This window comes from Ursus americanus, chromosome 33, assembly GCF_024610735.1.
Source record: "Ursus americanus isolate L20-20 chromosome 33, mUrsAme1.1.p, whole genome shotgun sequence".
Lineage (NCBI taxonomy): Eukaryota > Metazoa > Chordata > Mammalia > Carnivora > Ursidae > Ursus > Ursus americanus.
The window spans coordinates 31795344-31818231 of record NC_142159.1 but is presented as its reverse complement, the minus strand read 5'-3'; the positions used below and the strand labels follow the sequence as shown (position 1 = coordinate 31818231).

At 47.3% G+C, this 22888-nt stretch overlaps 1 gene segment (V, D, J or C); it reads right to left on the bottom strand.

Moving 5' to 3' along the window:
• LOC148107268 (T-cell receptor alpha chain constant-like) overlaps window positions 1-22888 on the bottom strand; it is a 55416-nt gene that overhangs the window by 2253 nt on the left and 30275 nt on the right. The window contains 4 exon segments of the C gene segment in view: window positions 757-801; window positions 2301-2555; window positions 17543-19413; window positions 19515-19628. Of these exon segments, the coding sequence occupies window positions 757-801; window positions 2301-2555; window positions 17543-17585 (343 nt within the window).

Here is a 22888-nt window from a genome sequence, read left to right as displayed (position 1 = left end):
ACAGCCCCCGTGACCCGCCCGTGGTTTCCCCAAAAGGGGACTGGGGGGGGGGTTAGTTCCTGGCCCACCTCTCCCTTTGAGCTTGGGTGCACATCCCTTCGTAAGCATATTTATATATTCCTCCAGGGCCACCAGTATTCCGTGTCAAAGGAAAACACCAACTGCACTCGGTCCTTATTTTATGTCTGCATCCCTCAGGAGCGGGGATGGGCTGGGGCTCAGAACTCATTGTAATCCCTTGGGTCTGGGCCCCTGAGTGAGAAGGTGGTGCCTGGACCCCAAGGGGACCATTCAATGAAAATGGCTCCGATGGAAATGGACGGGCCCAGGGCAGGCGCCCGGGAGTGGTGGGGATCCTGAGAGCCAAGACCCCTGCCTATGTGAATTCTGCTGCTTTTCTTGAAAGAAGGCAGAAGCCCAGCTACCGCTACAGAGGGAACAGGCCCTTGGGAGGAGCTGGGGAGCTCGGGGCTCCACATAAGCCAGTCGGAAATATCGCAGCTGGGCCACTGAGAAACTCTCTTTGGTTCTCCAGAGCCCTAGGAGTGAGTCATGGGGTCTAGGGAAACTAGAGACTCAGCCTGAAAGTCCTTGGAGGGGGAAAGAACATTAGAGATGGTGAGAGGAGCCTGGGAATTCGAGAATGTTCCCGTTCTTCCTAACTTCATTCCAGATCCACATATCCCTTCCCACCTCTCCTATCTAGTCAGGGTGATTGTGGATATATCTCGAAACTGGGATAGACCCCTCTCTTACCTGTTTCAAATTTTTTCTTTATCAAAGTGGCATTACAGGAAAAGTCTAAAAGGAGAAACAAAGACATGTTCTTAGAGTTGCATGTGCTGACTCTCCCACATCAAACCTCCAAGGATTTGGGCGGATGAACCTCTGTCTACAGGCTTTCCGCGCTCTCTCCTGGAGAGATCTGGAGGCGACTTGTCGCCTGTGGACACCTGCTGGGGGAGCCACTGGCCCTGGCTTCTGGGTACCACTCCCTTCACTTCACAAACACTGGTCGTGCCAAGTACCTGTCACCCGACACAAGGCCACAAGGAACCATCAGACACAGACCCTGTGCTTGGGTCCGGAGGCTGAAAGAGGCGGTAAGACACCACACAGCGACAAGTGCCATAAGGGGTATAGATGCTTTCCTTTGTCCCACAGAGTCTCCATCCCTGCACTCCAAATTTGTTCCTTTGCTGTCACCAACCCAGGCAATGGTGCTGTTGTTGACTCAGCGGCTTGGGCAGAAAATCCAGCCGCCTTCCTTGATCTCCTTTTTCCTTCGCACCCCTGCATAGTTCTTCCTTTGAATCTGAAATCGTGTTGGCCACTCAATTCCCCTGCCCCCCGTCCAGGCCTCCATCATCTGTCTGCGGCAACAGCTTCCTTTCTGCTTCTACTCTTGGCTCCTACAGTCCATTTTCCACGCAGCACTTGGAGTGCTCTTTTACAGAAGTAAATTGGATGTCATTCTCCTACTTAAACCAATCGATAGCTTCTCATTGTACTTAGGAGAGTGGCTGCGCTCTCCTGACCTAGGGGGCCTGTGACGTGGCCCTTCCCCACTTGGTCCATCTCCCGTGCTGCTGCTGTTCCCCTTCCTCGCCGTGCCCCCGTGTCAGGCCTCCACAGCCTCCCCCTCTACCCTCGGCACGGCCGCTCCCTTCTTAGCCTTTAATGCTCATCTCACCTAGAATTTCCCCGGAGAGCCCTTCCCGGACTCTCTGTCCCCAAGTTGGCTGTTTCCTCCACCCCCACGTTACAGCACGTGTTCCAATCTGAAGTTCTCTAGATTCCCGCTTGCTGATGGATGGCTTCCTCAGGGCAGACCCCTCACCGGACTTATTTACTCCTGCAGTCCAGCACCTGGCACCTTGTAGATGCACAGTCCGTGTTTGTTGAGTGAATGAACGACTGGGTGAAGTTGGATCTTTGGCAGAGAGACAGAACCAAGGGGAGGTATCTCGGAGAAAGGCATCAGACGGGGGCCTTGCAGAGCAGTGAGGGGCAAAGAGCCTGAGCAGAGGCAGGGAGGCAGGACCTCGGGCCAGCTGAGAAGCCAGTGGCCTTCCCGCCACCTTCTCCCCATCCTCTCTTTGCCTAGGACGTGCTGCGACCCTCCAGGATGGAGCTCACTGGTGCTCGGTAACAAGAGCGGAGGGGCTTTGCTGACAATGGATGAGGCGGAGACAACCCATCAGAACAGCTTTTAGGTGCCATCCCCCCGAGCTCCGGGAAGAACCAGGTGTCCCAGGGTGGGGAGACTCAGCTGGCACAGGCACCGAGGCTGCACTCACCTGAGCTGGAGTAGAATTCCTCGTTGAAGGTACTGTTGCATTTAAACTCCGTGCTGTTGCTCCAGGCCAGGACCCCGTTGCTCTTGGAATCCATCACCCTCATGTCCAGCACAGTTGTGTTCGGCCTGATCACTGTGCCCTCCTGGGATTGTGGCACGTCGAAGTGAGAATCAAAATCGGTGAACAGGCAGACAGACGTCTTACTGGATTTAGGGCTTTTCAGCTGGTACACGGCGGGATCAGGGTCCGTGATATCTGTGGGCCCAAAGAACCCAGGTTAGGGGATGCTCATTTCCCTCCTTGCCCCAACCCAGGTCTGAGTCCAGATGCCAGTGATGGGCAAGAGCAGGGCTCTGTGGGGCTGGCAAGTCACATTCGCAGGCTTCAGGTGGGAAAGAACATTCTAGAAACCTGTTGCTCTAAGTGGACTGGAAGTCAGGGCCAGGCATAAGCCACGAGTCCTGGCCAAGAGGCCAGCTCTCAGTGAAGGCTCTCTGCCTGACCCTGCCTGCCATTCAAGGAAACCAGAAACTCAGGGCTCCTTAATGATCCTGTTCATTCTTTTACTTTATAACAACTTCTTCAAAAGCACAGCGGGACTGCTGTGCAATAACATCGCTCTGGCAGGACAAGGCAAGCCTAGAATAGAAGCCCAGCAAAGCAGACCATCCGTCTTGGAATCAGGGGTGCCCCCCCCCGCCAATTAGGCTGGGTATTGACAGGAATTGGAGGTTTCTTATTGGCTGGCACTAAGTTGGAAGACCAGTCATATCACCAGGAGATTTCTCATTGATAAAAGTTCTAGATGATAAGTCAGAACACCTGCATCCCGGTCCTGGTTTTACCACTCATTAGATACAAGGCCTTGAGCAAGTCACCTCAGCCCCCGAAGGGTCGGGAGTTTCATCTGTAAGATGGAGATATTGCCGCCTCCGCCTTCGTAACCAGGCTATTCTGAAAATCAAAGGGGGAGTTTCTCTCTATAAAATGATGTGTAACAAACTATAAAGTACGGAATAAGTGAGAGCTCTTGAGGATACCAGGATATTGCCATGATAATGTGCTACCGAGTGTTACACAGTCCGTTTCTACTCTTCAGCCCCAGGAAGCAGGGGCTGCTGGAGGCTTCTCCTTAGTGGTGAGAATCATTCTTCAGTATTTCTGTAGGATTTTGCGTTTTTAATGTAACTCTCATTGTTTATTCTTTCAGACCTCCTGCCTTTAGAAGAGGAATCAGAGGTTTGCTGGGAGGGTTAACACATTGGGGCCACCCGGAGAGTTTACAGCAGGGTTGGGACTAGAGTTTCCTGCCCCTGTGGTTCTCTGCTCCCACAGCTCCCCACCCTGCATGCAAGGTTTTTCAGACCAGGGGTACACCCCACTTGTGAGGCCAGCCAGGGTGGCCTCGGCAATGCGGACTTCCAGCTGGACCTGAAACTAGGGACATCCGCCTTTGGCATGGCCTTGGGTTGCTGAGTCAAGGCATGCCAAGGGTGTCAAGTCAAGGGTGTGGGGCTGTCCCTGGAGCAGCAGAACAGGGATGGGTCCATGGTCCCATGTGAGGGACATCCAAAGCTCTGGCCCTGCGGGATTCTGCCTGTTCCTCTCCAATGTCCCCGTTTCTGGGGGAGGGGAGGGTCTGACATCACTGTGGGTTAAGACCCTAGGGCATAAATCTTTTATAGGGAGGGGAGAGGCGGGAAGCCATTATGTGCCATCAACATACCCCAATGGGTTTGTTAGTCCTCAGTGGGAGTCACCAGTGGGACTGAGAAGGGGGATGTGGAAGGGCATGGAGGTGCTGAGAGAATGCGGCCTTGAGGAGAAGGCAGAGGGTAAGGTGCCACCAGCACAGTTTGGGCTTGGGGGGGAGAAGGGGTTGCGGTGGGGGCCCGATGGCCAACTCTGAGTCCTGGTTAAACACTCACTCAAGTCCTCGAGCCAGTTAGTGTCAGGCTGGAGAAGGTCTAGACCACACTGTCCAACGTGATAGACTTCAGCTACATGTGGCTATTTAAGTTAAAACAAACCCTAAGGAAAGCAAATTAAAATTCAATTAAAAATTAAAACTTCATTTTAAGAGCGTCGTACCTGCCATATTGGACAGTGCAGGTCCAATGGAGATATTGGTATCTCCATTGGAGATGACACACTTGATAACACACTTCCATTGTCCCAGAAAGTTCTCTTGGACAGCGTTGGTCTGGAGAGAGCTATGCCACAGAACATGAGATTTTTGAGGAAATGTACCGAGGGCTGATTGTGGGCCTTAAAAACCATCTTTAAGTCTGTGTGTGGGGAGGGCGACCCCATCGGGGACAGGCCAATTTTTGCTTCAACTTCACTAGCGAGAGATCAACATGAAATAGCGATCAATGAAGTCAGAAGACTCGAGGTGATTCTCGCTGCTCTCAAGTCTTGTTTTTATCAAGACTTCATTCGTTTGGGGCTTCCCTAGCTGCATATTTGCTGTTGTTTCTCCTGTCCAGCTTCCTTACCTCTGATTTCCTCTCTTGCTCCCCTGCTCTCCCCGCCCCCTCCATCCCCCATTCTCTTTTTCGAGCTTATCTTCCAAAGTACTTGTCTAAAACCTAGAGCTGATTGCATCATTTTTCGTTCAGAATAATTCGGGGACTCCCTTAGTGCCCATAGAATAATGCTCAAATTTCCTGGCATGACATTCAGGGGCTGCCATGATCTGGAGAGCTTGAATTTTTTCTCTCAAGTCCTTTATGTGCCCTAGACGAGGAGAACTGGCCCTGAAAAGTCTTCGTGTTGGCATGCTGGAATGTAAGTTCCATGACAGCAGAGGCCCTCTCTGGTTTACTGCCGTATCTCTAGTGTCTGCATATAGGAGGCACTCAAGAAACAACTGTTGGATAAACAAATGGCCTAATAACCATCAGATTTGCAAAATTCCTGCTTATCAGAACTTCTTGGTAAAAAAAGCTGGGTACTTATCCTTAAACTTGATTTTTTTTTTTGTAGCCCCTTTTACTTCCACTCCCATGTACCTCTAGCGTAACCTTCTCTTTTTGTCTGACGACAAGAAATGAGTCACTTTTAATTCGGAGGCCTTGAGGGGTCCGTCTGCCAGACCCTGCGAGGAGAGGCATTCTATTCCACGTTAGCAGCACACATCCCACCATGGATGACATCTCAGAAGTTGGCCTCAGCAAGACTGGATCAAGTTTTCAATGCAGAAGTTCAGCTGTGCTAGATCCTAACCCTTCATTTTAATTCAAAACTGACCACGGAGGCACATGTCCGAATGCTCTAGTGCTCCGCGTGCATCGGGGCACAACGGTGATTGAAGGCTTCCTTCCCATGAAATCTGTGCTTTGTAGTTAGGTACTAAGAACCCAGAAGTGCTCCCACTTAGCAACTGTGACTCTGGGTCCCACTGAGCCTCTGGTGAACATCGGAAGCAGTGAGCCTGGGCGGACTTACCAGGAGTTACGGAAACTCTGGTTCCCTTGCCAAATTTCAACTGAGAGGCAACACCTTCATGCCACCCCTGAAATCTCCACTACAGAAACCCTTAGTTTTCTCCCCCTCTGAGAGATGGGGCAACCTACCTTGTAGAGCCCACCGAAGAAGGAGAGGGGAGGTCCCTAGGACATGGGGCGTCCACGGAAGGAGCTGGCCCCCTCTCACGTTCACATCGGGTCTACATTTCTAAATTGGATCCCTGGTTTCCCAGTGGCTGGCCTTGGCCCTAATTGTATTCTCTTGAAGGCTCTAGAATTCCTTTTCTCTATTGTCTAAAAAAACATTTTATTTGCTTTTCCCTGCATCCAATTTATTATCAGATGTGTTTACTTAGGCCAAAATGCACATGCCTTGTTCACACCCAAGGTCATGCCTTCTTTCTTATTGTTCCTTATGCCTGAAAGTCCCCTTCTCTCCAATCTTTGCCCATAGAGATCTTACCTATCCTTCAGGCCCAATGTAAATGTACCCTTTCTACTGCATAAAACCGTATCTGTCTAGGCCGCAAACTTATTCCTCTGAATCTCTATTGTGCCTATTGATGTCATCAATTTATTAATACTAAAATAGTTTTCAGCTTGCTATATTTGCAATAGTTATGTCCCTTTAGCTAGTTTTTATCCAATTTGGGAATAGGTCAGTCATCTATCTTAGACTTCTTTGCAGTCAGTCTAACATTTTTTAGAGTGATGGCCACATAGAAGGCATTAGAAAATATCCATTGAACGATTAAAGTCAAATTTTAATGTGTTTGACCTAGAGAAACACAGATTTTCAAAATTGATAGTGATGCCTTTTCCTTCCACAGAGGCCTCTGTAAGACAGTTCATTGTAACACCCGCAGTTAGCCTCACCATAGTGAGACTGATATCCCCAAGGTAAGGAATAGAGACACTCCCTGGCCCATGGGATTGCAAATGGTGCCACCTGGGATGACTCACCAGCTATTACAGACACTTGGGTTCCTGTTCCAAATGTGAGTTTGCCCACAGTTCCTCCAGTATTCACACTGCAGGTGACACCATTGCAGAAACTCACTAAACTCACTAAATCTCCCTCCTTCTCCAGTAGGAGAAGTACTGGTCTCCTCCAGGGGACCAGAGAATCACGCTTTCTAGAGTTAGGCCTTCTGCTCTTTTGTGTTGAGAATATGGTTGTTCATCCGTTTCCCTCCTGCCCTAGCCTGCGGTAGTAGCCTGGGTTAGAGGTTGTGATTTCAATAAACCAAGAATTCCGTAGAGCATAACCCCTGTTCAGGGCAACAGTAGCTTGGATCTTCTCACGGAGGTTCCAGGACGACGTGCTTATCCCTTGCTGCATGATTCCTAAAGTCTCAGCCTAAAGATGTTTCCCGAGCACTGAGTGCTGGACGGAGAATTTTCTGGGGATGGGTGGAAAGAACCATTTGGGATCCTACAGAAGAAAATACCTGGGGTCAATTTAGCATCCTGGATGGAGTAGACTTAATTGCCAATGTCGACCCTCGCCCCACTTTACTTACTTGCCTGGACACTCAGTCTGGTCCCTGCTCCAAAGATTAGCATGGTACTCTGCTGTATCCCCACTGCAGCTAAGGCCTTTGTAATATCCTTCTTGACCTTAATCTACCGGAACCCACCAGGCTCTGAAAGCACCATCCTAAAAGTCTCCCGAGGTCTTCGTTTCTTAGATGTTCTTTTTCCCAGGGAAGCTCTTCCCCCTCCCCTTTACGATAATGTAAACCTTTTATAGCAAGGCCTTGATGAAGATGGGGAGAATAATAATGATAATGAAATTATTATTAGAAAGGCTACCATTTATTAATGACTTGCCTATCTGCTGGGCATTGTCTTATAGTGTTATGATGTGGTTCTTGGCATTTTGCTATTGAGGAAGTAGAGACTTTCTTAGTTAGAGACAGTAGAGCCAGAATTTTCCCCAGATCTGCCAGCCTCTCAAGTTTGCTATGAACCCCATACCCTCGTGCCTCTGTGCCTTGATACGTCACATCATATAATTGCCATTCAGATAGGGGTCGGGGTCATTTTTACCCTGGGAGAGGTTCAAAACTCTACTAAACTCCAGAAAGGAAGATTCTGGGAGCAGGTGTCCCCATACTGTGTCATTAGCCGAAACAAGGAGTGCCACTGCTACCTGAGGCAATAGGCAATAAGAGAGAATTTGGGTTTGCCATTAAGTCATTCCTTTCCCCCAAGGGCACGTCGCTAATTTCCTGAATGTTCAGATTATCTGGTGCTGATATTATCGGCTTCGCTTGAGAGCACTGAGTATCTGGAACTCTTTTTATGTTTCCGTAAATTATTCTGCTCAGGCTTTCGTTTGCTCAATTGGCCCTTGGCACTTCTGTCCTTAATATGAGAAATGGGAACATTTTAAGTCACCGAGAGAGCTCGTAGGAAATGGAAAACAAGTGTTTAATATTCCCTCGAGTTTGCCATACATCACCGCCTGTTTTCTCATAGACAAGCCAACAGGTACTTTTGCCCTGGACACGTTCGTGGTCATACTCACGCGGGTGCACAGCCAGCCTGGTCCCGGCTCCAAAGGTCAGCTGACCGTAGCTACGAGACAACACACCACAGCGAGGTGCTTTACAAGAACTCGAACTCGGGCGGGGTGAGCCTTCCGGGGGCAGCAACGTCTCCTGTCCCTGTGCTAGACTCCTCCAAATCACTGTTTCTCTCGCACAGGAGAAAGATCTGGCCCACCGAGTCCCAGTTCCTCAGCTTTCAGTGGAATAAGCCCACAGACCTTTCCTTCACAGCCAGCCTTGGGCTGGTCTGGCCTTCCTGGAGAGCGGACACCCTTTCTGGGTTCCACACTGAAAGTGAAGGAGGAAAATTGGAAGAGTCTGAAGAAGAGCCAGGAATTGATTGGGAAATGAATCTCGATGGGGGAATTCAGAGCCCTGGCAACAGATGGCAGGCCTAGGGGAGGACGAAATCCTGGAATGCAGGCCCATACAAGGCTCTTTTAGAAAGTGGTTCTGCTATTCCTTGAGGGCAGAGAAAGAGAGAGGCTAACATTGCCATGAGATAGTCACATAAAAGGCACAGTGAGGACTGCTTAACTCTAATGGTTGTGAGAATCAGGAGTGAGTTATATACAGGGCCCCAGAATCTTTTTCTCCAGAGGTCTCCAAGATTTTAGGGTTGACATCCATACGGGGAAAAAAAAAATCTCCGAAGTTTGAGAGTGGTTTAGACCAGTACTTCTTGGTGAGAGTCTCACAGAACTCTAGTCCTTCTAAATTTTTCTACAAAAAAGAATCTAAGCTCAAATTAGTTTGGAAAGTGCTGTTATACTGTATACTGACAAGGCATATTAGCTAATTTTAAAGGCTCTGAGAAGTCCCGCAGTAAAGAAATCCAGAGCTTCTCAAACTTATTTGATCTAGTAATCTTTTTTTCTTAAAACACTATTAAGATCTGTGGAATGTGTGTGGGTTTATATATAAATGTAAATATATTCCTTAGAAGTCCCTTTTCTAGTTCCAAGAATTTAAAACTCCATCCAAATTTTAGCTTAATTTTAATCCTTCGGTTTTCTGGGTTCCGAATCTGTTCTCTTGCCTACTCCTGTGGACACGATTAGGGATCGCATTGATTCTGATTATTTCTTTCTAATTATCACAAAACAGTTTCATTCTATTCGGGGAATTGCTGAACATGTAGTCAGCTGTAGAGTGAATTCTCCTGCCACTACCAGAAATAGCTCGAGGCTGGGTACAGATGAAATCAACATGCAGGAACCACAACACTTCAACACTTTGCAAGGTTTACTTTCTAGAAACAATGGCAACTTTAAAACCTTTTCCAAATGTGAATTTCTCAGTCTTCCTTCCACCCACCTTCCTCCACTCCTTGGAGCTCTGTACTTCAAAGAAGATTCTGGTCCTAACGAGAAAAGTTTCCTGGGTGGTCTCTCAAGTGGAGACATAGACTCCCTATATTAATCAGCAGATGTTTTCCTTTTTCCTGTTAAAACCCATTTGTGCTTCTTCCGTATCACAGGCATTATAGTTTTTACATGCGTCTGAAATCTGGTTCTTGAGAAATATGGTGGGTTCCAGGCTTTCCAAATGCAGCCTGAACAGACGCATGGGAGGGAAGAGGCTTTGCTAACGCGCCCAAATGAACAAGTAAAGACGGAGGAAGTTTTCCCCAGAGAGAAGGGCTTTCTCTCACCACGTGCAGTTGGATGGATTCTCTAATCTCCCGTTTCCAAGTCTTTGACAACGCTTTCTATTGGGGAATACTGGCCACTGTCTAAAGGAACATGTTTTGAACAGTTACTTCCCCTGCACTCAGGCCTTCCTGACTCCCCTAGCCAGAAGGCATGTTTTCAACAATCCTGTTTGGTGACACTTCTGTGCCAGGCCTGGGGCTGGGCTGTGGAGGTGTAAGGATGAAGGAGAGAGGGTCCTGGCCTCACCCGAGCTTACGGTGCAGTGCAGGATGCTTGGAAGTACCAGGCAGCTAAGACAGGAGGCTGGCCATGCCTTCCTCTCTGTTCGCATTGCAACCTGTATGGATCTCCTCTACGACATGCTGGTGACCCCGTCCGAATTGTCTGTTTACACGCGTGTTTACCGGCTGGGAGATTCTGGACGGCAGAGACTCCGCCATATTTCCTCCTTCTCTCCCATCTAGCATAGTGCTTAGAGTGTAATAGTTGCTTAGTAAATATTTGTTGAATAGAAAAGACTTCTAAATATTTTAATTCATGTTTGATGCAGTCCTGCTCTCTTTGACCAGGACTAGTTCATTTCTCTCTTGAATTCTGTATGGTTCTATTTTCTAAGGTTTTTATTGTTTTTATTGCATGATTTAGGCTTTAAGCCCCTCCTCTACCTCGCAGTTAGAGACGGAGTTTTGTGAGAGTGTGTCCAATGGCCAGCGTCTTTGGGAAGTTTAATTTCCCACCTTTCATGAAAACTTGATGATAACAAAAATATATTTTTGGCATAGTCAGTCATAGTTTCTTTTCTGATAAAGATCTTTTGTCTCAAAAGGATCTAGAAACAGCAAAAGAGTCTGTCTCAGTAATGATGAAAAGCCAATCCCCATGGGCAATTTCTAGCATTAGAAAAGAAACCGCTATTGAGCCAGTGGCTGAAAATTAAAATTTCAAAACATTCAAGCCTCATGAAGAAACATGAGAAACGGGCTCAGGAAGTGCAGACTCGTCATCCAAGAATGCAGAGTAGGGACTTTCCGTCTTGGCTAGAGTCTCGGGGCGGGCACTTACTTGGATGCGCTTGGAGTCTTGTTCCACTCCCCAAAGTGAGCGCTCTGCCACCGGTCCATGCCGTGGTAGGGTCCGGTACAAATACGTGCCCTCTGCCACCGGGTGGCTGTCCGCTCCCCTCACAGGCTTCCAGCATTCCCTCTTGGAATCGGAGCTTTTAAACAGCCTGTTTCAGGGGTGCCTGGGTGGCTCACTCGGCTGAGAGTCCACCTCTTGATTTCAGCTCAGGTCAGGATCTCAGGGTGGTGGGATCAAGCCCCGCTGAGCGTGGAGTCTGCTTGGGGTTCTCTTTCTCCCTCTGCCCCTCCCCCCATGCCCACTCACTCTCTCTCTCCCCTCTCTTTCTCTAAATAAATAAATACATAAAACCTCGAAAAGATTAAACAGTCTGTTCCATGGTTTCGAGGATCAATTTCTCTTTCCGTGTCACTTCATTCCCAAAAAACAGCGCTAGGTTTCTACTTCCCTCCCCGCCATCCCTGCATCCTGCCAACCCAATTCAATGACTTTACTGATCTCTTCAGAAGTGCCGAGCCCTGGCATCAGGGCTGCCATGATCACCATGGCAAGAAGGCTCAGGATGGGCACACTGAAGACCAAATAGTGGCCTCCGAGGTCTGGGGTCTTCCTTCTCAGAGTGGGAGGGGTGGCACTGGCAGAGAGTGGCATGGACAACAAGAAGACAGTAGTCAAATAGAAGAGTCAAGCTCCACTCTAACTCTCTCATTCCTAGCTGTGCGATCTTGGGCACATTACTTACGGGAAGCCTCTGTTTCCTTCTCTGTAAAGTGGGCCTGATGCCAGCTACCTAACAGCAGGATGGAAGTGAACGTTGAATGAGAACTTCACGAAGGCCAGAGAGTAGTCACTGGTACATGTCAGGCCTTCAGTCAATAGTAGCCAATGACGTAATGATTCAACAATGCTTTACACTAAGGGCAAGACATGAGGCTTCCTGCAGCTCGAGGAGACCCATCCCTGCCCCATACGCCCCTCCAACACCCCTGGGTGCCCCCACCCTGGCTGGGGGCGTAGGTATTTCATGGATCCAGGGGGAGGTGTGAGAGAGAGTCTCAGCCATTGGGGTGAGGGGCGGGGTAGACCCCTTCGCTGCCAAGGAGAAAGTTCAGCTTCCAAAACTGAACCAAGAGTGAACTGTTTTTTTTTTCTCAAAACTTGAGGATCTGTCTTCTGAAAGCACTGGGCAAAATCCTTATTCAGCAGAGCCTCAACCATTTCATTAGATCCAACACCCTGATCACTTACTCCCAGACAACCAAGGATTCTTAACGACGGAGCAGACAGCATCACAAGCTCTCGTTATTACCGTGTCCTTCCATAATCTATTCCTGTCTACAAAACTTCCCTTATCGGAATGATAATTTCTATAATACTCACAGGGGTGAACAACAAGCCTGGTCCCTCTTCCAAATGTAGGTCTGTAGTTTCCTCCTGATACACACAGTGAGGAAAGCCTTTGATAAAACCTGTCTTATGGGACCACCCTCTACCGACTGCCCCAGTGGTGTTGGGGCAACAGTCCAGGGAAAACCCACTGGTGGAAGCTCTGAGAGTTGCATGAAATCTTCCGTGGGCGCCCTCCCCCAGTGTTGGAGCCAAGGAGAGGGGGGGGACGGGAGACGGTGGTGGGGGCTGGAGAATGCCTCACCCTCCTTTATCCAGGAGAACACCCCCACTCCTGTCAGCAGAGAAGGGGGGAGTGACTTCTCAGGACCACCACCACCCTGGCTGCTTTGCCAGCACGAACGGTCTGACCCCATCCCTCTTTTGTCAGATACAAGGGGCTTCAGAAAGTCTCCGAGGCTGGAGGGCCAGGGGGTTTGATGCTTTGTCGCGCTGAAGCCTGTCTACCTCCTTTTCCTGAAATGCTCCTGTTCTGTCTTCCCCCTTCCTTAGCTCTTCAGAGCTACCCGTTCCTAGGCTTCTTCCTGTGCGATGCCCAGGGGTTTGGTCCCTGCATTTGCCTGGTTCTAGGACAGACTCCAAGCAGGATCCAGGCCCTTCCAGGGACTGGGGCTTTTCTCCTTCCCTCTTCACCACCTGGAAGTAAGCCAAAGCATCCAAGGCTCGATTCCCTTTTCTTTTCTTTCTTTTTTTTCTACTTTCTTTTCTTTTTTTTCTTCTTTCTTTTTTTCTTTCTTTTTTCTTTCTTTTTTTCTTTCTTTTTTTCTTTCTTTCTTTCTTTCTTTCTTTCCTTTCTTTCCTTTCTTTCCTTTCTTTCTTTCTCTATGTGCAATGTGGGGTTTGAACTCATGACCCTCGGAGTAAGAATTGCATGCTCTACAGACTGAGCCAGCCAGGAGCCCCTGATTCCTTTATTTCTAATGACCTTGATTCAGCAGGGCCTGGCTTTTATGAAAACAGAGGACAGAGAAAAAAAAACACACATAAGAATTTCCATACAATCTTTGAAAGATGGGAGAACCAGGGACCATGCTCCCTACTTCAGAGATGTGAAAACTAAGCTCCCAGAAGGCATGGCTTGGGCCAAGATCCTGAACTGAGGTGGGAGCTCGGCCCTCAGCTCCTGGCTGGTGTGTGCTGCCCGCCCTCGGCTTCCCGCACTCTGGGCTTGAGGACCGTGTTAGCAAAGAGCTGTGTGGCTCTGCTGAGCTCCGGGGTAGGAGTGAGGGGCTGGGGCCTTGCCCCTGCCCTGCACTGCCTGTCCAGCGTGGCCCGGGACAGACGCTTGGACCCTGGGCCTCTGGATTCCCCTACAACAAGGGCAAGATGTCCCCAAGGGCACTTCCAGCTCTCATTGTCAGTGGGTCTTTGTTCAATTTGAAATACAGCCTCAGGCAAGAGCAGGGCAGACTTTCTCTGAGGCTGGGAGCATGGTCAGTGGAGATGCTGAGAGAAGCAGAGGGCCAAAGAAACAAGGGACAGGCAAAGTTTTGGGACAGTGACTGTCTAAGAATCTTAGGTGTGGCATTGATGAATGACATCATGTGTCTTCCCGCCCCCGCCCCCCCCCCCGCCCGCCAGAAGAAGTTGTCCAGCCCTGGGGTAGGCACAGTGATTGGGGGTGGCTCGAAGAGGGTCATTCGTACAGGAGGGCCCCAGCTCACTTACTTGGTGTGACCATCACTTGGGTCCCCTTCCCAAAAGTGAGTCTGTTGTTCCCATAGTCGCACTCTGGGTAAGTGCATTACAAAAAGGTCCTGGGGTTGTGCACCCTCTCATGGAGGACATACAGCCTTCTCTGGAGCGCTACCGGCTGGGCCCCGGGAAAGGTTTTCCCTGCGATGCCAGCTCTGAGCATACCTAACGGGTTTCGCAGCAGCTGTTGAGAAACACAGCCTCTAGCTATTTCTTCTCTGGGAAAAACAAAGCCTTCACAAAAGTTTGTGAAAAACCTGCCTCCTACCAGGCCGGTGGGTGTACTTCTAAAGATACCAGGCCAGGGCTGGGGGGAGGGGGAGCATTTTCTCACCTCAGCTGCCACGACTGAGAAGAAGGTACCAGTTTTTTGGGGGACATAGGCAAAAATGTACTTTTCACTTTGCCAGAAAGAGTAGGAGCAAGGGCATTTCCAGCACGCCATGCTGGGGCACTGCTGAAACCATGCCTAGGCGGGACTCAGTCACCTCTTCCTCTCTGGGGCTGAGCGAGAGTCCTGGCGACTCATGCCTGACTCATTGCCGTTTCTGTCCTCACCTCACTCAAGGATTCTGCCAAGGGGGGGCCTTCTGTCCTCAAGAAAGTCAAACATCTCAGCAGATAACAGACATAAATCCTTTTCCAGAAACACACAGGTGGAATCATGCTCAGTCTCTATCAGGGAATGTGGATGGACCCTTGTCCCCGCTGTCCTGTCCCCAGCCAGCGGGGTCCCTGCCAGGCCCCAGGCTGTGTGCATGAACAGTTGCAGCAGCCATCTTGGCACACTCACATCTGCATTGTTATTGGACTTTTAATATGTAAGTGTTGTTTCTCTGATGAGACCGGAAGTTCTTGAGAGCAGGGCCATGCTTATGCTTCTTTTTTTGTTTCTTTCCTTTTTTAAAACCAACTGTGGTCCCTGGCTTATTGATGACACCCAGTAATCATTCAGTGAGTTGAACTGATTTTTACTGGGGATGATTGTTGGGACAAGGAGGCCAATTTTGGGAGAGGTTAAAAGCAAAGTATACTCTGGGTAAATGTGAGCTTCAAAATCTAAGTGCTTAGGCCAGAAAAAATCAAGCAAGCATTTCTAAGACAGATAATAAGGAGGCAGTATAAAACCCCAGACACTGTGAGGTTCGTACTGACTCTCAGCAGACAAGGGACAACTGAATGAACAAGCAAGTTACTTGATTCCCTAGGAAATTCCAACATTTTTCTCTTGATATCTCGACACTGATTCTCCTTAAAGGGTAAAAAAAATAACTTGGCCGAAAATATATATTCTGAGCTAGCAGCATTGTTATGACCAATAATAACAAAACAGTAGTAGTGGTAATATTGATATTCCATTACAGACCATGCTAAATGCTACATGTAAAAATGTAAACCCAATACTGGAGGTGGGTTTACACATTTCTGGAGATCTGACTTACTTGGGCTGATCAAAAGTTGGGTGCCAGTTCCAAATACGAGCTTCTGATAGCCTGTGCTCACACTCTGACATAACGCCATACAAAATGGTACCCTGTAACTGAACCCTAGTCTGGGATTCCTATGTCACACAGAGATCAGGCTGAAATCCTCACCTGGATCCTCTGTGTGGTTGGCCCATCCTCACTTAATACTGCTCCTCCATCCCTAGCCTCAATCCCACTTCCCTCTTGTACATTCCTCACAGCACCTGCTATTACATGAAAGCGTGTGCTTCTGTCTAAAGCTTACAGTAGAAGCCATGAGAAAGGGATCTTGTTTATTTTGTTCAAGGCCGCTTGCCCTGAGACTAGAAGAACGCCTGGCAAATTCATATATTCGTTCACCGTATGTTTAAAGCATCTACTAGTGCCAGGCACTGACCCGGGCAGAGATCGGGAAGCGGAAATTCCCTCTCCTCGTGGAGCTTCCATTCAAGTACCATAAAGACAATGACTATGATGGAGCGCTTTCTTTGGAGAAACTCCACAACACTGAATCCTAACAGCAACTCTGAGACAGGTAGGATTATAATCCTTGCATTACAGGCAAGGAAACCTGGACCCAAGAGGTCAAGTGACTTGCCTAAGGAGAAGGGGCAGGGTTAAGATGCGCACCCAGGGAGTCTGGCCCTAGAGCTCAGTGTCTTACTAATCTGCTAGAACGCCTCTTGCTTACATACCCACAGTATGTGTGCAATAAGTATTGTTGGAAAATGGCTGGAAGCCTACGGAGAACCAAAGGAAGACAAGGACATCATTATGGAGGTACAGGGTAGATGATGTGGGCTGAGGGGGAGGTTAAGGAGCTTCATAGAGAAAGGGACATGGCCGATTCTTGAAGGCCTGGAGTGCAAAGGGTGGGAATACAGGGAGGGTGTGAATGCAAACAACAGACACAGCAACACTTAGTGTGACTGGACCATAAGGGGGTTGGAGAGAGGGCACCAAATTCATATAGTGATGGTAAAGAGCCTCGTACGCCCTGTTAGATAGTTTGAACTTGGTCCCGAAAGTACTCAACACAGAGACCTGAGGTGGCTGAAATGGAATCGCCGAGAAGCTCAGATTTAAAAGACCACGGACAAACCAGGAGCAAAAGGTGTTAAGCCAGAACCAGAATAAAGGAGCGCCATATTCTCTTCCAACTGTGTGATTTCTTTACAGATCTCAGCACCTCTATAACTGTGGATTAAACGAAGTTCTCAAATCCCCTCTTCCACTTACGCATGACCTCAGGGACCTCAATAAGATCTAACGGCACTGAATTCATGATGACGTTCCAAGGTTTGAGATGATTACCTCATTAAGCTTTTGGACACGTTTTCGAGAAGATGGCTTTTCTTCTTATCACAGAGACAGAAAACAAGCAGATCAAGATCCTTCCCCAGATGGTAGGTAAGTGGTGATCTCACAAAAGAAGGGGAGGATTGGGAGTGTCTCCAGGGCTCCAAGGAAAGCACTTAGGGAGGTGAGACTGCAACTTGTATGGAAACTTTCTTCATCAGCAAGACCGGATCTGTCTGTGCTAGGACCAGGGCCTTGGCTATAGAACACCCAGCACCGTGCTGACAGCTGCTACATGCTCACTAAATGGGGGGGTACCTCGATTTATGCGGTAAACCTGCACTAACGCACGATTCTGCCAACAGAAGCAACCTCTGGTTCAGAGTTTTTGTGTGGGGCGAGGACTTGCAGAACTTTCTACATCTGTCCTACTAAGGTCTTTTCCCCAAAGAACCAACTGTGTATTTTCTTTTTAAGGACCTGTCTCCAATGTCACAGCCAAGAAGAAGGTATCTTTTCCCCTCAGATGTAAAGACAGAAACCACCAAAAGAGGACATCCAAATAAAGGCCTGAACCTCAACCCTGGCGGGAGGTTCAGAACCAAGACAACTTACCACTGTGATGCAAAACCACCGGGGAGATGACAGGGTGGACCATTCTTGTGCCTATCTCACTGGAACCGGCGGCGAAGACGCAGAGGTCAGACGCGTTGCATCCTACCCGCCAGGCCAAGGAATGTGAGCCAAGAAGAACCGTCTGTAAAACAAGTACAGCTTTGAGTTCAGGTCTTAGGGATTGCACTCTGGGAGACACAGAGTCACCCCCAAACGGAAAGTGTGCTCCACACTGCCAGCAGGGAGTGCAGGCTCAAAGAGGTCAAAATCACAGGGTCGCACAAGCTGGGAAAGAGTTAGGATTGCTGCGAGCAGACCTTAAACTAATGCATGGTTGGCGGTTTGGCTACCAGGTGTTCCATGATGTCTATTTCAGACCAAAGCAGGAGGATGGGGTCCTGGAGGTGGCCCAGAGGTCAGTGATCATTTGCAACTACTGACAAAAGTCCAACGTTCATGCTGCTCCCAGAACCTAAACAGAAGATGTGCATCAACCCTATTTCAACTACATTTTGCAGGACTATCTTAGCAATGCTTACTCCTCCTGGAATCTTCTTTCACATTGGAAGTGTGTTCTCATTCATCAACCCCTGGATCTTCCATTATATGGAACTGAAACAGGAGATGTGCATAAACCCTACCTCCTCCATGTCTTTTCAACTCTATGTGAGTGACTCTCTCAGTCTTTCTTCCTTCTTTCACAACTCTATTTTTAATAGCATCTTAGCAGTATTTCATTCTTAAAGAGAAATCGGTGAGGTTCAACAGGCAAATTGCATTAACACTTGTTGAAAGTAAGCCCTGATCTTTGCCATCTCTAAAGTCTCTATTTGGCTGAAATCGGCCTGGGGTCTTTTCTTGTGAAGATTTGCCTCTCACAGACACCTGAAGTCAAAACACTCATCACCACAAAATGCAAATTTAAACTTCGGAGGAGATTTAAAGGGGTTTAAATCCTAACCAGCATTTATGATACTGACCCAAGGTGCAAGCACTCGAACCACCAGCTTCTAGGGGATTCCAAGATTACTTTGGGTGGCGTTCCGATAGGATTTGCCCAATCAGAAAACACTGTCAGTGTCAAAAGTGATGTCTCCAACCTAACTTGCAAGATAAATGGTTTCATAGCTGAAGGGGACCCATTTTGAGGCACAGAAATATCAGGCGTGTTTGCAGTGTGTGCTAATCCAGATGGGTGATGCCTTTCAGTTACACGGATCTGTGATTGTTTCTTAGATGAAAGAAGGCCGCAGCGATCATCGCACACTTGCTGGCTTAGCATCTACTCTTTCTTTTTTTTTCATTTATTTTTATTACGATGATATATGAGTCACCATACAGTACATCATTAGCTTCTGATGTAGTGTCCCATGATTCACTGATTGTGTATAACACCCAGTGCTCCACACAACACGTGCCCTCCTGAATACCCTTCACCCGGCTAGCCCATCCCCCCACCCCCTTCCTCTCTAAAACCCTCAGTTTGTTTCCCTGGGTCCAGAGTCTCTCATGGTTCCTCTCTCCCTCTGTTATCCGTCCCCCTTCCTCTTTCCCTTCCTTCTCCTAATCATCTCCCTGCTACTCCTTGTGTTCCACAAATAAGGGAAACCATGTAATTGTCTTTCTCTGCTTGACTGACTTCACATAGCATCTATTCTAACTAAGCTCAGCAAGAACAGTAATGGACCGTATACATTTGTAAACCTTGCTTTGCCAGAACTTTTCGTAAGGAATCTTCTAGATTGAACTGGCAATCGTGTCTTGAGGCCAGAGGCCAAGCCAAATACTCACCACAGACTTGCCTGCAGTACCTGTAGATTCGGGTCAATTCTTCTTTTTGAGATCCCCAAACTATCCTGAGGTTCCGATACCTGCCGGGAAGTAACCCTCTTTACTCATCTGGCAAGGCTCCTGAGAACTCTGTAAGCAAGGTTATCAGGCCAATATGTCCAAGGGGCTCCATCAAGTCAACCTGATATCCTTCAACTTGTCTGGTCATATCAGGGTCTATATGCATGTCTCTCTCTCTCCAACAGGACACTTCATTCAACGCCTTGGTAAAATAACTAAAGTTTCCAGGAGTGACCTGTTGCAAGGAAAACAGACTTGTGTTGAACTTTGGCAAATAATCAAACTTACCTTGAAAGAAGGAATACTCACTGAGAGCTGCTGAATTCTGGAGGATTCGGGTAGGGAGAAAAGTGAAATGTTTCCACTTGTTCACAAAAACATATTTTATCCGATCTCCCTATATCATGCATATTTTAACATAAAGTTTCCTTAAATCTGGAAGAACACATATTAAAGAACCAGCAATGTTTCAAACAAGAGTCACAAAACTATCATCATCGTCCTCAACTCTTTCTGCCCCATAGTATTAATTCTTGTTCTGTTTGAATGCAACAAAACCGGCTCCATTAGTTCTGGAAATTCTTACCCAGTTGAGTTTTAGGATTTTAAAGAGCACAACTTATAGTTGTCAAAAATTCCTTTCATGAATCTCCTTGAGGATGAAACACATTCGACAAGGGCATAAATGACACAAGAATCACAAATGTACATGGTTCAAGATCTGATGAGAGCTCATTACAACGCACTTGACAAGGAAATCCCGTTACTTCTGTGACACAGAACATTTCCATAATTAGCACAGCGAGTGAGGACCTTATACTGAGACATATTAAAGCTTGAGGAATTCACATAATTCCTACAACAATTATAACATTTACCCATACAACAGAACCCATGGTTTCCCAATCATTTATTTCACAATGCTTCCCAAGTGACTTAACATACCAAAGAAGCCTAAGTAGTAAAATGAAAAGAACAGAAAAGCAAAGTCTCCACTTACAATTTAAATCCCAGGCAATTTGTTTAAAAATTCAGAATGGTTTAAAGCATAGGCCTAAATAGATATATGGATCATGACAAAACTCACTACTTAAACTGAACCAAGGAGGCCAAAAGACATTTTAGGGAAGATTGTGCAGTCTTTAGCAAAACTTAGCTTCTTTCAAACTGAGACATTTCAGTCCTCTTAAGTCATCAAAAACCTGATAAAGACAAAACATAGAAACTTTGCTTTTCTGCAAAGGTAAAGAAAACACATAATAATAATAGTAATAACATCTTTGTTTACAACTCCCTCTTTTTAATCTTTCATCTTTTTTTTTTTTTTTTTACGATATGGTAGTCACCATACCGTACATCATTCACTTTTGATGTACTGTCCCATGATTCATTGTTTGCATATAACAACCAGTGCTCCATGCAATACCTGCCCTTCTTAACACCCTTCACCGGTCTAACCCATTTCCCCACCGCCCTCCCCTCTACAACCCTCCTTTGCTTCCCTGGGTCCATGGTCTTTCACTTATTTGTGGAACATAAGGAATAGCAGGGAGATCCTTAGGAGAAGGAAGGGAAAAATGAAGGGGGGGGGGCACCAGAGGGGGAGATGAACCATGAGAGACTATGGACTCCGGGATACAACTCTTTCACATCAAGAGCAGACCAACAATCCAGGAAAATTTTGTCCTTTTAACAGAGAGAAAAAAAGCAGAATTTCAGACTTATACCATCGTACCTATAAAATCCATTCATTTCGATCTTAGTCCTGACCATAAATAAAAGTTTTTTCCGAAGTTGCGCTTCACAAACTTCCTACACCTTTCTTTTTCATTCAGATTTTGTCCTGAGACTTTTCTCTCTGAATAAACAGTCTTTATTTAGTACAAAATAACAAAATTGCCTTTTTTCTTTCCTGAACAAAAATGTATTCTCATTCCTTATAGTGCCCTTATAAAAATACAGCTTAACCTTTCTTGCATACACAGTTGCTTCACCTATCATTTCCAGCAATCTCAATGTACACTTAGCAGAATTTTAACTTTTACAAACCTTTGCCTCCACTGAAAACTAAGCAGTAACCAATCCCGAACTGTTCTACCAGAATTCTTTAGATTGGCATTGTATTATTAAAAGAACATATTAAAGGGGAACAATGAAGCAAAGAGAGAGTCCAGAAGGACAAAGATCAGAAAGGAACGGAGCCAATATACAGAAACAGGGACTTTACAAGCAATACAATGGCAGTAAATTCACAGCTCTCAGTAGTTACTCTGAATGTAAAAAGGCGCAATGGCCCAATCCAAAGACAGGAGCCTATCAGATTAGATGAAAGGCAAGACCCATCAACATGCCTTCTTTTTTTTTTAAATAATGATATTTTTTATTATATTATGTTAGTCACCATACAGTACACCCCTAGCTTTTGATGTAATGTTCCAGGATTCATTACTTGCCTCTAACACCCAGTGCACCATGCAATACAGGCTCCTCCTGTGGACTGGGCTGTGGTTTGCCAAGCCCTGATCTCCATCAGAGACCTCACCGGCCCCACCTTGCAGGTGTTCCCAGGCCTGCTCGCTCACTGCAAGACCCAGTGACCTGCCTGGGATGTTCCTGGAAACCTCTGCCCCTTAAATTCTCAGATTGTGATCGTAGCGTAAACCAAATCGGACAATGTGCTGTGCTCCGGATTTCAAAATGTTTTCTCAGAAGAGCCATTTTTATCATTCTCTGTCCCCATCAACCCCATATTTTGTAAGATCTTATCCACTTAGATTCAGAGTCACTCAAAGGCAACAGCAAATTCACAAACCACATTTAGTGGTGCTTGTTCTGGGCATCATGAGAGACAGTCATCAGCAGAGACTACTCAGGAGGCCAGGACAAGTACACATGATGGGGGGTTGGGAGGGAGAAGACGAACAGGGCAGGGGGAGAACGGGCTTCGGTCCCTGTGTTTTCATGTCACAGGTTAGATACGCAAATATTTCCAAAACCTCATTACTAATTTAAAACAAAAACAAAGACAAAAAATGTAGGACGCTTTCCAGCACTACGGAACTCTAAACAGATGATGGGACTGACCCAAGGTACAATTTCTTAGCTAAAAGGGCCTAGGTTGTTCCAGAACAAAATGTTGACCACAGTTCTCTTTCAGGGTGAGGGCTCTGAACCAGCGTAGTGGATTTTGATTTGGACGGTGGTACATTTACCTAAAAGCCTACGAGCAGGAAGCGGTTGGCAGTGAAGTCTTGGCGTGGTTGGTGTGCGGCAGTCTGGACTTCTTTGTCTAAGCAGGTGCCGGGGCCCTCCACCTCTGGTTTTTCTGTGGACGTCTGGGTGGACAGGCCCCCACTGGAGGGACCAGTTCTGGCTTGAGGTGTCCTGAGCTGATTGTGCTGGGGACAACAGGAGTCTGCAGACGGCTTCCCCACCCACTTCTCACTTACACCTCAAAACAGCTTAGTGTGGTATTATAAAAAATTAACAAATTGG